General features: G+C 32.9%; 2 protein-coding genes across 4 annotated transcripts in view; both read right to left on the bottom strand.

The window, feature by feature from the left end:
• Positions 1 to 1,051: 1,051 nt before the first annotated feature.
• LOC143918462 (putative ATP-dependent RNA helicase DDX43) lies at positions 1,052 to 4,857 on the bottom strand. 2 transcript variants are annotated; one of them, XM_077440418.1, is made up of 2 exons: positions 2,941 to 4,853; positions 1,052 to 1,123 (listed from the first exon to the last, which is right to left on the bottom strand). In XM_077440418.1, exons 1-2 carry the CDS (start codon positions 4,790 to 4,792, stop codon positions 1,077 to 1,079), a joined length of 1,899 nt encoding a protein of 632 aa, XP_077296544.1. In that variant the 5' UTR covers positions 4,793 to 4,853; the 3' UTR covers positions 1,052 to 1,076. The 2 variants fall into 2 exon arrangements, with proteins under 2 accessions (XP_077296544.1, XP_077296543.1); XM_077440417.1 differs by lacking the exon at positions 1,052 to 1,123 and having other exon boundaries at positions 1,806 to 4,857.
• Positions 4,858 to 8,714: 3,857 nt separating this feature from the next.
• Positions 8,715 to 16,921, bottom strand: part of sano (CABIT domain-containing protein serrano) — a 153,361-nt gene continuing 145,154 nt past the window's right edge. For both annotated transcript variants that reach the window (XM_077439479.1, XM_077439480.1), the window contains one exon: positions 8,715 to 10,147. The gene's annotated coding sequence lies outside the window, so the exon portion shown is untranslated. The remainder of the gene's footprint in view (positions 10,148 to 16,921) is intronic.

The raw sequence follows: 16,921 nt of genomic DNA, 5'->3' as shown, positions 1-16,921 counted from the left end.
CACATACAAATACACATATTTATGTAATGCTAAATATTTATTATTTTTCAATCCACGCATTCTTTGTGTCCATGTGAAATCGTATCTATTATATCATACTTTCTTATTCAATTATTTTGAAAAAACGATCAGATAAGAGATAAAAATGTCCACTAACACGAAAGGAGGTAAGTAAAAATAACAACCAAAATAGGTATTTTGCTAATAGTTCTGATAGATTTTTCGCATATTAAAAATATATCTATAAGATCTTGTATTTTTAGTTTGTAATAGGGCCCGGGATTCTTCTCGACGGCCTTGACTGCACCTAGGTATTAATAAGAGGTTAGTAAAAATCAAAATTTTTTCTACAAAAAAGACAATCATTTTGTCGACTGTGTCCAACATTAATTAGACCTGGGTATCATCACTACTTGTGACCTAAAATGGACTTCTCATATTAATCACATTGTGAACAAATGTTATTCATTTTTTTGTATATAATAAAACGTGTATTCAATTTTCTCAAATTAAAAATATTATCAAAAATTTATGAAACTTTTATCAGGCCTAAATTAGAATACGCTTTTAGCATTTGGAATCCTCATTTTAAAAAATATGTTATATGTATCGAAAGGGTACAAAATACAAATTACAAAAATGCCTTCTGAACTTAAATCACTTTCTTAGAACGAGAGGTTGAAAAGTATGAATCTCACTACATTGGAGATGAAAAGAATAAGAGGCTACTTAATCAAAGTCTTTAAAATAATAAATAATCATTATAATTATCATATGTCCAAACTTATTACGTTCAATGAAAACACCCATCTCACAGGTCACACTCTCAAATTCCACAAAGAAAATCGAATAAATTGATCAGAGATTGAGTGGTTACAGTTTGGAATATTCTTCCCAATAATGTAGTAAATTCAGTAGTTTGCAGTAATTAGTCTTACATTTCATAAAATTCATAATTCTCAGATATTCCATAAATTCTCAAGTATTTGATTTACATCGATGTAAGATTAAAAAAATGGTATATACTATTTTTTAAGCTTACCATACGTACCATTTTGATCGGGACTGTCCCGGTTTCAAGATATAGTCCCACAATGATGACATCCAGCTATGTGCTTGAAATCTATAAGAACGATCAAACATTTCTTTGATAATGATTGTGGTGAAATATTTGTGCAAGGGCAACTTAAAATTGTTTTTCGATTATGGAAAGTCATCGATATACCTAATGAGTAGATGCACCTTCACTCGCTAAAAATGGTTCCAAAGTAGCAAAAAAAAAAATGGATGGTTCCAATAGTCCCCGCACTTCCAACCCTCGAACTACCCCCGCTATATGGCACGTTTTAGAATGACAAATTTCTATGGAAGGACCTATGTATCTATATTGATGTGGAATGTACAAAAGCGAGTGCTATTGATGTTGTCAGTAAACAAAAAATTACAAATTAATGACTAATGTCTTTCATACATGCTATGAGAAAACAGTTTTGGTGGAGCAGAATCTTTTACTTGGATAAATAATGAATTAATTAGATATTTAATTCTAGTAAATTTTAAATTGAAATGTAATAAATGAAAAGTACGAAATGTGCGAGCAAAAAATCGTCCAGATTTGAGAAAATAAAATTATGCTAAATCTAAGTTTAAGATTCACCAATTTTATTACCAAAGTAGTGTGCCATTGTAAACAGTATATATCATTGGAATAATGAGTATGTGTCATTAATTTGTTTTAAATCAAATATGTATAAAACGGGGGGATAGGGTAATTCAATGTTTAAAAATATAAAATATTAAAGCATAATATGAAAATACAGTGATTTATTTAAACAGTTTAATGTTTACAAAGATTTTTTCAATATAAAAATAAACAAAACAAAACGAAAAAGTCGACAATAATAGCTCTTAACTTCATGAAAATGAATTAAGAAAAGTACAATCCAGTTAAGGATATTCGATAAGGATATATAGTTTAACTAAAATAAAAAAAAAACATATATTTTACAAGCGTGGAATGTCGAATTGTAACTCCATCACAAAACATTTTAAAATTAACAAACAGAAAAAGCTAACTTTTTAAGAGTAAAAAAATATTTTTATCTATATGTTTATAGATAAAAATACATGTAATCCTAATAACAAACATTTTCATAAAAAATAAAACGGGAATTCAACAGTTATCTTGTTATTAAAATATCAGTTATTTTAATAATAAAAAATCGTTATTATCAGCTAAGTCCAATAATATTCCCCAATGGGTGTAATATTCAGTAGAATTTATCACTAACAAGAGGAATGATTCTAATGTTATAAATAATCAGATCTTTCAATGACAAATATATATATATATATATATATATATATATATATATATATATAAGCTGCAGTAGAACAAAACAGCATACAAATTCACTTGGGTAACAATTTAAATATATTTTCTATCAAACAATCGTCGTCCAAATTTTTTTTACAATGTGTAACAAATACGAGCTACATGTATAAACTATTATGATACTTACGAAATATTTTTATCACAGCCATTCTCACTATTGTTATTTGATTTGAAGTAGTTCACATTCAAACGGTCATGACAAATGTGGCTTATTTTTGAAAGACCAAAATCAATAGTAAATTAATATAGATACATGCCCCTAAAAGTAGTAACGTAATAGACAAAAGTTTGGCTTTCCTTTTGGTTATTGGATCAGGTTTTCTAGTTTCTAGGATTTCTACTAAATATTAACCATTACTAAAAAACAAAACATCTCAATATCACAAACAAATTTTGAAAGAATTTAAATAATTAATCAAAATTAGACATAAATCCTCCTCCAAATCCTCCTCGACCTCGTCTACCGCCTCCAAATCCACCACCACCTCCAAATCCACCACCTCTTCCGCGACCACCACCACCTCTCCCTCGCCCATTTCCATCACCTCGTCTTAGCTTCATGGCCTCGAACCGCTCGGCCATGTCCTTCAACTCATCGGGCACATCCTGATCCGCCTCCTCTAATATTTTGATCAGCTCGGAAGCTTTCGCCCAATCAGATCTCGTGACATATGTGATCGAGGTTCCCGGTTTTCCAGCACGACCAGTTCTTCCGACTCGATGGACGTACTCCTCCATGTTGTGTGGGAAGTCATAATTAATGACGTGAGTGACATTTTCTATATCCAGACCGCGGCTGGCAACATCTGTAGCGATAAGAATATCAACCAGTCGATTCTGCATGTCCTCAACTGCTTGCTCCCGGGCGCTTTGATCAAGGCCCCCGTATATACTTGTAAAGTCAATACCGAGGAGTGCAATCTCGGACGCGACCCAAGTAGTAGTCACCTTTTTTCCACAAAACACTATGACGCGGTCATCGGCGTCTTTGTTTTTTAGAAAATTAAACAGCGTATTGAATTTATCATCCTCTTCAATAAATTCTAAATGTTGGCGAACTGTATGGACCGCCGTTAGGTCCAAAGTCCCCACGACGACTTGAATCGGATTTTCCATGTAGCTCTCAGCTAGGCGGCGTACACTCAATGGCCATGTGGCCGAGGTCATCACCGTTTGCCTGTCAGGCCTGATGTATACCAGGGACCTTCGAATCTGAGGTTCGAATCCCATGTCTAACATCCTGTCCGCTTCGTCCAACACCAAGAACGTGATGGCCTCCATGTCCACAATTTTGGCATCGACCAGATCGTTAAATCGTCCGGGAGTTGCGATGATGATCTGTACTTTGGATTGAATCATCGTGATCTGCTCAGATCGGTTGCCGCCACCGTACACGCAGACGGACTTTATTCCCTTGTATGAGAACTTACAGACTTCCTTGTGTATCTGCTGGGCCAGTTCCCTCGTGGGCGCCAAGATCAGAACATTGGGACCGATGCGATCCTTACGAGGGGTCGGCTGAGCGTCGATGTGGATGAGAGCGGGGAGGAGGAAAGCAAGAGTCTTCCCGGTGCCCGTCTGGGCGATTCCGATCAGATCCCTACCAGAGAGGAGAATAGGCCACGCTTGAGCTTGGATCGGACTCGGTTTCTCGAATCCTTGTTTTTCGATTTCGCTCAGTATGTCTGGATAATCGGAGAATCCGTTCTCGAAAGTGGTGATGGGGTTCAAGGGCTCGTTGTTCGGGGGAGGCTTTGGCGGTCCAGTTTCTTCTATTTTTTGACCGGGGGCTACTTTCGTCTCGGAGATGATGAAATTCATCGTTATGTTATTGTTGGCCAATCGCCACTCTTCGGCTTGTTGGAGTGTCATGGACGATGTCGATAGAGATGGGGTGTATAAATTTTTGACAAGGGGCTGCAGGCGGAGATCTCGTGCACGTGTCCATTCAGCTAGGTTTCTGTTCAACAAATCCCAGTCAATACATTGGAAACCTCCATTTGACTCGGGTTGTGGTTCTGTGTGTGAGCTGGGTTCCGGTTCCGGTTCCGGTTCGGGTTCGGGTTCAGGTTCCGGATCAGGTTTACGGGGTGTGAATTCTCGGCGCGGTCGCCGCTCCCTGATGTCTTCGGCTGCCGAGAGAGTGGCGTTGATGAGGTCGCGGGCTTTCTTGACAGCTGGCAAAGAGCCGGTGACTCTGAGAGTCGAGGGTCCTCGCTGGGCAGACGAATTGATCTGAACTCGAGCTCCAGATTCCTGCTGGATGCGCTTCACGCTCTGCCCGCCCTTCCCGATCACTCGGGCCGTCTGGGGCCCCGTCAGCTGCACTTGGAACAGGGGCTGAGACGTCCCGTTATCTGTCAGCTCGTCATCACTGTTCCACGAACCGTCCGCCATTGCGTTCGGAGAGATTTCGTCCGCGAAACAACTACGATGTTTAGCCGGCGACGCCGCCGACTGCACTAAACGCTTCCCCAACCTCTCGTGCTATTTAAAGCGTCCGGTCGTTAACGACCACACTGTTTGGTCGTAACGGCCACATTTCCGGACAGTTGATCGCCACCAGCAATAATATACTACGATTCAGGCGCGTAACTACTATGCCTTAGTAGTTACGCGTATACTTTTAGATAAACCCTTTGCCCGCGGCAATAAATATAGCGAAAAAGTACTGTACGTGGCACCTTTTTCGCGAATTTGGCAATCGAGTTTTCGGCCTTAAGAGGGCTGGACAGCAGCACCTTGTCCATACAAACGTACTATACTTCTCCCTTCCTCAATTATGGCACTAGAGAAATTATTTGCACCGCCACCAGCCCATTCAAGCTTGTGGAAATCGTAAATTTTACCGATTTTTGAAGGTTTTTTTTTTTTAAATTTTAGCTCGGTTTTGATAGTTTATTTTTTTCAATTCACCTCATCATATAAATGGAATAATTTTACATTAAAAAAACCTAATATGGAATTGTTCTTCACATTGCTAAGGTACGAAAAAAAACTGAAATTTATTAGTAAATAGCAGATATGAGAAACGATGTTTAAGAGGGCTGGACACCAGCGCCTTGTCCATACAAACGTACTATACTTCTCCCTTCCTCAATTATGGCACCAGAGAATTATTTTTTAATATGCTATGGATATCTACCATTGGAGTGCATCTATCGTTTTATTTTTTTGATTAATTATTTTTTAAAGGAGCTAGGAGCCGCCAAAAATCTATAAAATCGCCTCTTTTTTACACCCACGAAACGAGTCCAGCGTGCTTATTTAACGGTCGATTTTTAAAAAAATACGCCGATAGATGCACAGAAAGTATCTTTCTCATACTGATGATGAAATTTTTTTAGAAATTGGTCCAGTTTTGGAGGAGAAAATAGTAGAATACGAAACCTCGATTTTGTCAATTTAAAATACGTTTTATCTGGTCGAAGCGCAACTGTCGCATTCACTCAATATATATATATTGATATATATTGTCGCATTCACTCAATATATACATACACTCAATATATATATCGAAGAAAGGAACGGTAACAAAATTAAGGTTTCGGGTGTACAGCCCTCTTAAATACAGATTTTAATATTTACTCAAGTAACCAGATATGTTAATTAACACATAAAGTATTATTTTAAACAATAAAATATATAATATATCTCGTAGTTTTGGCTTAATTATCATATAATCATTCTTCATACAAGTATCGTCGTATCGTCTCAATCGTCTCAATTGACGTATCGTCTCAATTGTATGAAGACGTGACGTCACATAAACGAGGTTTCAGTATGGTTCCACAAAAAACTAATTTTGACTGGTATATATTCATTTTAAGCAAATTGAATAGATGGCATTAAACTCTCAGTAATATATTCAACCAATTTTGAACCTTAAAACAGTTGAAATAAGCGCATATAAGGCTCAAAATCCCGTGCAAAGTTCAGAAATTCTATGGAAGACAGCCGCACTACAGACTTGTCGCCCAAAGCTTCCATAGAAGACGGCCGCGGGCAAACGGTTAAGGGGCCTAAAAGGATTTTAAATTAAAATACTACACATTCTTCAAATAATTTTCTTAAAATTATTCATAAGACTAATGGAAGCACTAGTTAAAAGTTTATTCTGCGCGCGCACATTAATACGGGAGGAAAAGCCTGTTCCCCTTGTTCCTGTTGTATCCTGCTCGCGCAAATTAAGTGAGTATGTACCGTTTACCATGCACCATTTTTTTTTTGATCTTTCGATTTTCGATCTTTGCCTTCCGATAATTGCGTTTTCTGTCATTTAACATTCTGTCTCGTCACGGAGACCGGTACATATATATATTAATAAAGTGAGAATAAATTTTAGAAAACTGTGCACCTAGAAATTGCTCTTTTATCAGTGAAAATGTATATGTATATGCATTTTATATATGTATATTGTAAATACATATTTTTTACTGCTTTATATTATAATTTAGCATAAACTTACCTTTCTTTTTTACTATTGCTTAGACGATTTTCAACATACATACATACATACTTACATATTTCATAAAGTTAACCATCATGTATGAAGTTCTCTTGGGAAAGGTTTACTCTAGTTCTTTCCTGTTGTTCTTTAAATAAATCTTTTACCCATTATGGATCCATTTTAACAAGCTTCACATTGTTGGTTCAATGAAAATCCTGCCCGTTAAAAATGTGTGATCTGATTTTGAACTACTTCCACTCTTTGGGTCACATTGATATTTTATTTAAAATCGGTTTTCAATTTTTGAAAAACAATTAATTATTTTATATTTAAAAATTGGCTTTGCAAACCATAAATGATCCTGATACGTTAAATATCAAATAAGTTGTTATATATTCTTTTCTACATACATATATGTATATGTATAAATAAATTCTTCTCATATTTTGGTTGTATATGTAAAACTGAATGATAGGAATTGCGAATTTTAATAGCATTTTATTTTCTTTGGCATTGAAATTCGATATTGATTTTGATGTATGCGAACTACATAAGTTGAATTAATGGAAAAAAATATTCGAGAGAAGTTATGGAAGGTATTATAAATATGCATAATAACCAATATTGAAAAAAGTTAAGTTCAATAAGTTTCCTTTTATTTAATTTTGTACATGAATGCAGTGCATTTTATATATGTATATTACAAAATGAGCCAAATAAAAAAAATAGTTCAATATGACGTTCATTTATTATGTCAGCGATATTGATAACATATAAAACTAATTAAAATCAAATATATGTACGTTACATAAATACATACATTCATACATATATAAATAAAAAGATATGTATTTATATATGTATATTATTATTTATTACCACGAATAAATACATATACATTACATTTCACATACATACATATGTATATCCTTTTGCAATTAATTCAAGAAAATCAGTCAAAGTCTCAAGGTCCAGTTTTCTCGCGATCACAATACTTTATCTATTGATACTTCGTATATATGTATGTACATACATAGGTACTTATGTGTATGCATATGTAGATAAAGTTAAATGTGAATGTGTAAGAAAAATAAAATATAAAAAATGGTATCCTTATAATATGTTGTATATTATTATAGTTTGAGACTGCTGATTTTAAATTTACTAAAGGATATACAATATAATTGTAATATGGTATAAAATATATATGTATGTATTTGAATAAATGTGTTAATTGTCGAAGGCCGGAAAATCGCATCACCATTGTCAAAACATTGATGGATAAACAAACTCATTTATGTACATATACAAAAATATAATCTAATAATTATAATACATTATTCATTCCAGAAATTTGATGAAGATAAATAAATGGTTAAAAAATTAACACAAAGAAGATAATGCATATTGACCAAACCAAAAGACCCATACTTTGAAATTGGTGTGTTCATCATCAACTAATGTAACGGACTTTCAGGCCTCCAAGAATTTTTATTCATTATCTTACAAATAATGTTTTATGGCTAGTACAGGTATGTATTTATGTATATCAATATACATATATCATATGTTTTATATAATGGGAATAATAGTGTATTTAAATAAAAGTGCGTTAACTGATTGTGTATAAAAAAAGACACATTTGGTATAAAGTATTACATGACTTTTTCAAATAATCGATTAAAATGCCGATTGCAAACAATCAGATAGTTTAATTAAAATTGTAAGAATTTTAAAAATTATGATGAAAATTCTTTACCATTTGAAAAATTTTCATGGAGATATAAATTTCATTAAAATATTGCATAGAAATCACATTATTGAAAATTTGAAAAAAGTAATGATAAATCTGAGATTAGAAAGCAGTTAAAGTAAAACTTGTGGCAAATTTTATTGTAAAAAGATTAAGGATAGATACATATTTTTAATTGCGACACATTAAAAAATTGTAATATGTAAACAATGAATGAACTTCACAATGTTTGTAACAACTTAGTACAATTTTCCTATTTCATAACATAAACTAGGTACTATAATTTCTTAAAACTTACATAATAAGGGTTACTTAATAATAATTGAAACAAATTGTTTCAGCACTTTAATATGGCAATAAAAAACAGCCAGTGACAGTTATAATACGAGATCAAATTACAATTAATTATACACAATAGTTCACTAAAAATGATAAATCAACTGATATTTATCCGCATGTTTGAAAACAGATTATTTTTAAATATTGCAAGCTAATTAAGTTATAATAAAATTTTCATTAAAGAATTTAACAATGAATTGTAATTTTTATATATTCGTATTACAGGTAGTAAAATACAAAGATTAAATAAAAATATGATGAAATTATGGCATACAAAATTTAATAATTAAGTATTATACTTTCAATTATGTAAACTTAAAACTAAAAAATCACTGTCACATATGAATGCATTTTTGGTTAATTATATTACAAAATAGACTAAATTATTTTTCATGAATTGACTTTATAAGAAATATGTATTTTTTATTTATTAAGGTAATAGCACTAATACAATTTACCATTAAAATGGTAGTACAATTAACAATAAGAAGTAGAAAAATAAGATAAACCTTGTAATAAAATACGATTCAAAAACTATATTTATGAGTATGAAAAAATGGAATAGTTTATTTAAATAATGTTATTAAATGAATATAAAACTATCAGTCTAATATGCCATTACAAACAAAATTAAGAAAAAATATTAATTTAATCGAATACACGTCATATAGGTGAATATTTTTTTGCTTTTGAAATAAGTTATACATAGTTTAAAAACGTAGGAAAGATAGGAGAAATACATAGATAGTTTTATCTGTCATTATACAAGTATTTACATGTACATATTCTGAGATTTTTGATTTTTCACGAAACTGCGTGCGATATACCTAAATTAAAATAAAAAATCACGCGGTTTTTCGTTCACACGCTTAGGCATATCAAACTATGGTATACATTTTTGTGACTTACAGCGATCAAAAATAACATGAGACTCAAAAATATATTTGAAAATTGTTGACTCCTGACTTAAACCAACGTTCATAACGTCATTGCATCGTTTCACGATACACATACATATGTGCAATAAACATATGTATTTCTGAAGACTGGATTACTTCACGAAGATGATTCATTGGCTTTGCGTAGACCAGTGGCGGAATGAATTTCCACGTGGCACCACTCCAACATACGACTCGCCAATTAAATTATGAGCGAATAAATACATTTCTTTATTTCGATTTGTAGAAATTCCAATCAAGAATGCAGCATCCTGAAACGAAAATAAAAATAATTAATTTCGTGCATATAGACAATCTTCGTGGCTTGAAAAATACTTTTTATATTTACTTGAAATAAATTTTTCGTTAGATGTATTTTAAATTTATGTATTTAAATGTTGGTGAATAATGTTAAATTTTTGTATTCAAAGATCAAATTAAGAAAAAGAAGAACTTGATTTAAATTCTCAGTTCCAGAATAACCGTAATTTTCAACTGTAGCATACGTTTAATAAATTTACATTAATTTAACACTCATTAAACTCAACGTGCCACAGATAACATTATCTTCATCTAAAGTACGAACTGCATATCACCGTACAAGCGCAATAATAGCAATTGTTACCGAATTAATTGCCATGATCACTGGAAGAATATATCTACATTTGTATAATACCAAAAAAAATAAACGTTGACTGTATCTTTTGAAATGTTTTCGCAGGATAAATTAGTATGAAATGGAACGAAAATGATTGATCGACACCATATTCTAATAGGCTGCGTTCAACGCGAGTTCGTCCCAAAAGAACAAAGGAAACAAATGTAAATTCGACTGTTCAATACTCTCCTTGACCTATTGACGTGAGTTGAATAAATCATCGAGAACTGTTGTGACGCGTTCGGCAGATTTGCAGACGGATCGGAAACCGATATTGGGCGCTTCGTGTTAGGCAATCTCGGCACGAAAACGAGCGTGATGATCTTCATCGGATAGTTAAAGGTGTGCGAGGACAGAACAAGATAAAACTTTCAACATAGAGTAATATTTCCTGTGCAAATTTGAGTATTCTCCATAACATCAACCACTTATCGATGGAACGTGCAAAAATCTTGACACAGAACAGGACACTTACAAAATTTCACATGGAGAAATTATCTTAAAATGACAATGAGCATGAAAGTTTAAAGAGTGCTCTTCGATGATCGAGCACTGGAAAGTACGTATCCACTTTTAAATATTCTACATAGGAATTAGGAACAAGTGTCGATGAAAAGATTTAAGAGACGCCAGATTAGATCTCAGGGATAGCGGGTATTTAGTGTCGCATTACATTGTATCGTTCGGTCGCGATGCGATGCAATTGTTGCATAATGCTGTCGCTTAATTTATCTGAATTGCGCCAGAGGCCAAACTAGCGACATGGAGAGTCTTCGTTGACATTTAAATCCCGCTATCGCAGCCACCATCAACAACACCGACCAAGTACAAAAAGGATCGGCAGCAGGGTATCTGGCAAACAACCAATCAGGAACATATTATACCTACTACCTTAAACCAGTCGATGGCAAAAAAAAAAATACTGACATTTTGATACTTGTCTCAAATATCCTCAAACCAGAGAAAATGGAACATGAAATAAAATAAAAATCAAGCGTTGAAGCAACTTGTGTAGTCTGTATGGAGGTATGCATGATACTTACTCGAGTGTTGGGTACGAGAGGTCACCATACATACATATAATACATTGTACGTACGAGATGGGTCAACGAGATGCGACTTGTTTTGAATGAGGTGTGGTCACGCAGAAAGTTTTCATTCTACATACATATATGTATACATACATATGTACTTTCATAAAACATTAAGAATAATGTGATAGGTAAGTTCAAATCTACACAAATCTGATTAAGAATCTTCAGTAGTAATGTTTTATGTTGCATTTAATTGATCCACATGGGTAAAATATGTAAATTAATGTCACCTCAAATAAATCATTATATAATTTAATATGTAAGTTTTTAGATATTTTTGCACATGCCAGAACTAACCCTCTGGAGTGTTCTTGGTGATATATTTTCCTTGTATTGACATAGATTTGACAGTGGTCGATAATGGTGATTCTCATAATTGAAGAAATATAGAAGAAACTTTTCGAAATAATAAGGTTCATATGAATTAACAATGACATAATACACTCCCAATCACAGCTGGAGTCAACCTGGGCATGCTGTGCCGTACGATTCTGCGTTTCTGCGCCTTTCTGCTTATCTAAGTATATATCGAGTTGCAATGAGCGAAAAGTATAATTGTTTAACGGTTTATCTAAATATGTATAATGGAGGGTCAGTATGTAGATCAGATATATAGAGATGAACAACAAATAATAATAAAAAAATACACACACACACACACACATTTTTCTAGATCATGAAAACGTGATCAGTGATTGATTCTGAGTTCGAATCAGTCAAAATTTTCGCATGATCAGAAAACTACATATATTGTTACTATGTACTTATATAAAGTAAATAAAATAATAAAAAATGGTTGATTAGAAGCTTGCTGTCTTTTAACAAACAGTAGGGAAACTGAATATTCATATTACAGTATGTATTAATGATCTTCAGTCATAAAAAAGCTGCTTTAAGTTGATTTATACATACATATGTATGTAGATAGGTACACGAATAGAAGAGTTTATATTACACGGTAATATAATTAGTACTTGGGTACCAAATTTAAAAAGCCGAATTAGCGACTTTCAAAAGTCGTATCCCATTTAGATAGATGCAGTTATATGGTTGAGTAGACCTGTTTACATACATTAGTCATTTCGATTTCTAAAATCCTCATATAATGAATGCATAGTTTTTGGTGCTGTATTTGCGTTCGAAAATGAAACACGATTTATAATTAGTGTACGAAAGTATATATCCAAATGTATAATATTAGACTAGGAGAGTAAATAAGTTAGAAATAATGCTTGAGTAACGTTCGCAGGCAATCTTGCAATATAGACTTTCCATTTCGAAATTCACGAATCATTATATTGTCACTGATATGAAAGTCAAACTCACGATGAAGAATTTCAATATATCGCAGAACACGACAAATGCGTACCAAACATAAATATGAATTCGCTTTCGTCAAAAGGAAAAAGTTTCGTACCATTATATGTATGTATGTATATGTAGGTTTATCTAATGCCATGGAGTGAATCAAGGTAAAACTAGGCAACGGTGGATCCAAATGCCATCAAACGATTGCGTCCGACTGCAATATTTACTACAACAATGCAAAATCAAAGTTTACCCAACATCACAAATGTCACGGCTTAAACCTCAGACCGATAAAAGGCTCTCAGTTTGAATTTTCGGATTGCTGTAGCATTTCATATCGCGCAATTATAATTCATGCATCCAGAACTGTACTAAGGACATTTGCTAAGGGCGCAAAAATATGTGAAAAAAAAAATGAAGGGCGCTCGAAGTGTGAAACAAAACTGTCTTACGACGAAAAATACAATATGAACAATACAACAAATTAAAGGTTTCATTTGAAAGCTTAGACAGACTTGATTGTGAAAAGCATTTACAATTGACACTAAAACATAATTATAACGACCAACACTTTTAATTTAGTGTACTTAAAAGAAGAAAGAAAATCACGCCCATAATAAAGCGAAAAAAAAAGTCATTGTTTTCTTATTATTACGAAGAATTTGAAAGTTCTTGTTTGAGTTTGTTATTTATGCTTAAATTTCGATTAGACTGGCTTATTCATTATTTTTTATTAATATAATATGTCAAAGGACGTGTATATGTATGTATAATAGATCTTCGTCACCACGTTGTATTGAATACTTGTCTATTTGTGTCAGTATTTATGCAAATATGAAAGGTCAATATTTATATTAAACGGCCAGTATCCATCGTTCAGTATACAAGTGGTCAGTATAAATAATAGAAGCTCAGTATTTAAACATATATGGTCAGTATTAATGTTAAATGTTAAGTTTTATTTTAAAGAATGGCCATTTTTTGATGGGTATCAACACAAGATTGGTATGATTTTGACAGACAATTCCATCCAACAGGCATATTTGTTCTGGCGAACGTACGTCAGATTTCTATACTGTTTTATACCATTTTATATTGAAATTTAACAATATAAAACTAACCATTTTGAAATAAAATACTGACCGAAAACTAATTTATATACTTATTTTATTAAAATACTGGCCATTCAATTTGTTGTCGTTATCATATGGATATTTTGAATGTACTGAGCGAGTAGGATTTATAAGAATCTTACTAAGAAAGTACTATACAAATAAGCTATAGCCACAGCTGAAATAAGCGACAATATCCACGGCTGAAAGAAGTTTCAGCAGATTAAGAATCATCCAAAAATTATTTAAGATCTGTAAGTAGTACTAGGGCTACCAAATATTCGAATATCTAATATCGAATAGTATAATTATTTAGATTCAGTTTTGGAAAGGTTATTATTAAATATTATTGAATTTTAAAAGAACCCTAACCTGGAATCATATGATTGAAATTAAAAAAAATAAGTTCGTATAAAAAGTATTCGAATACACAGATTTGAGATCCCTAGTAAGTAGTTAAGATCGCACTTCTGATTTAAGCCGTTTATCAATAGAACATAAATTAGTGAGTGATTTAAAATTTGACGATATCATTAATGAATTTGCTAATTTAAAAGCGAGAAAAATCAAACTATAGATGTGTTTTTATTTAAAATTTTAAGTGCTAATAGTACCACGAATATATATTTATAATGTTTTATTATAAATTTATGTTTTAAATTTGTATCGTTTTAAAAAAAGCTTACTTTTTTATAATGTAGTAAATAATGCAGTAAATAATTTTCACAATAAAATAATTTCTTTAATTATGTTTTTGTCATTTAGCTGTTTTGTTAAAAAAAGGACACTCAGGGGTGCTTATTTGATATTTGCCAAGGTCGCCAAAATCATTGGTACGGTTTTGCATGCACTGATAACATTGGACCGTTATTTAAGTAAGTATTAAGCCTAATACGACCGCGATGGTGTTAATCTGGTGTCGCATGTTTATTGCAAAGCCGCCAACTAGGGCTTACGACTGGGTGTGGCGACAGAAGAAAGTTGACCTTGTTTCGTTAGTTTTTCGATACACTTACTTAGCCGAGGTTAAATTCTAAAGCCATCTGTGACACAAATTCACAGCACTCATCCCATTCATTACAAAATCAAGCGAGAACTCTTGTTTTCACCGGGCGAATTTTGCGGTTGGGTACCTCACGGGGAAGAACCGCTATCGCCGATACCTATCACGTGTGCAAAATTAAGAGCTAAAGTCCGTATTGATCGCTGGCGAAAACCGTTATTAACTTTTCACGATTTAGCATATTGAACAGATCACGCGTTACTAAGCACGTAGCGATACTGACACCTGTTAATTTCTCAGGAACAACAACAACGGTGTATAACGGTTGCCAGCCTCATTCGGGTTGATGAATGTCTATTATGTGTGGGCAGATTAATTTGAGAATGCCCATGTTGAGCCTGGATTATTTTGCATGTCCAGACGTTAGCCAGAAGCCCTGGTCTGGTGCTGCTTTGCCCCGTGCGGTTTTCGCATCGTACAAACCGGTATATACTGTTTGATTTGGTTTGGTTTCGTTTGGCTGTTTCGTTGAATAACTGGCCGTAACGGAGCTTGATTTAGTGTGAAAGACTCTTGATCTCTTGCATGCACGGCTAAAAATTGCAAAACTAATCTGAAAATTTCCTATATGAAAGGATCACGATGAGATTTTTTTCAACGATTGCTAGACAACATTGTAATATCAGTGAGCTATCGCACAAGTGAAAGCAGGTAAATGCATATGCAATTTAAGTAACTTTCGACTGTTAAAAGGGTATACAACGGATAGGTCTGATTGCAAAACGGATAATCGACCAGGTAGTGGGTACGAAAGACTTATTGATTTTACCTGACAGCTGATAAAAGGTAAAAGTCGCCCCTTTGCTTCGGGGCATTAAGCTTTTACGTGCCTCGGGATTTGTTTGGGTTGATAATTGCAGGGTGTGTTCACGTGCTCATTCACACAGCGCGATTCAAAAGTTATGTACGCACGTATACATACATATATCATAAAAATATGGTATTACGAGAATATACAACTTTCACTAGGCACATTGAAAAACATTTCATTACATTCGCACTGCTTATAAACTTCATGAAAAAAAATAGGAACAAACTTAATATATATATATATATATATATATATATATATATATATATATATCTACATAGTTGGGTTCAAAGTCGAGTATGCAGAAAAAAATCAACAGAAAAATAGCAAGTTCCATCGCGAACCTTTAATGGAATAACCAATCTTCCAGGTGAGATTAAAAGATAAACCTAACCCTTTTTAAAGAGCTTTTAGTTCAGCTAACGAAATTTTGGACGTCTTCCGCGAATATCATACTTTATCATTTCTCATGAGTAGTATGGGAAAAAGAATTAAAATTATTTAGTTAGGGAATGAAGAGAGTCTTATGTGTGTATGTAGATATATCCATCTAAATGAAAGTCAGATAAAATTAATTGTCAAATATGTATATTTCGATTCAAAATATGCAAACAATATTTAAAATTTGAATGACTATTAAGGTATTGAAACCTTTATCTTTCTGTTGAAATTAGAAATTCGAACCGATTGATCCATTATTGAAATTAACAATAATTAATGAAATTTTATTTATTAAATATTTTCGGTTTAATATATATTTACATGCATACATTTATTACATGTTATCAGGGCTGTGGAATCGGTTCAGAATCTACCGATTCCGAATCGGACTTTATCTGATGATTCGACTCCGACTCCGATTTAGAACTCCGACTCCAACTTGAACGATTTTTCTTACCAAAGTATTAAAATATTAGTAATAAAAATAATAGCCGTTTTCAAAATATAAAAAAAAGGAATTAAAATTAATAGCCATTTTCAAAATATAAAAAAATTAAGG

This window comes from Arctopsyche grandis, chromosome 10 (genome assembly GCF_051622035.1).
Source record: "Arctopsyche grandis isolate Sample6627 chromosome 10, ASM5162203v2, whole genome shotgun sequence".
NCBI classification, from domain to species: Eukaryota; Metazoa; Arthropoda; class Insecta; order Trichoptera; family Hydropsychidae; genus Arctopsyche; species Arctopsyche grandis.
Note: the sequence above shows the minus strand (reverse complement) of the source record. Positions and strands in the feature narration are given on the sequence as shown.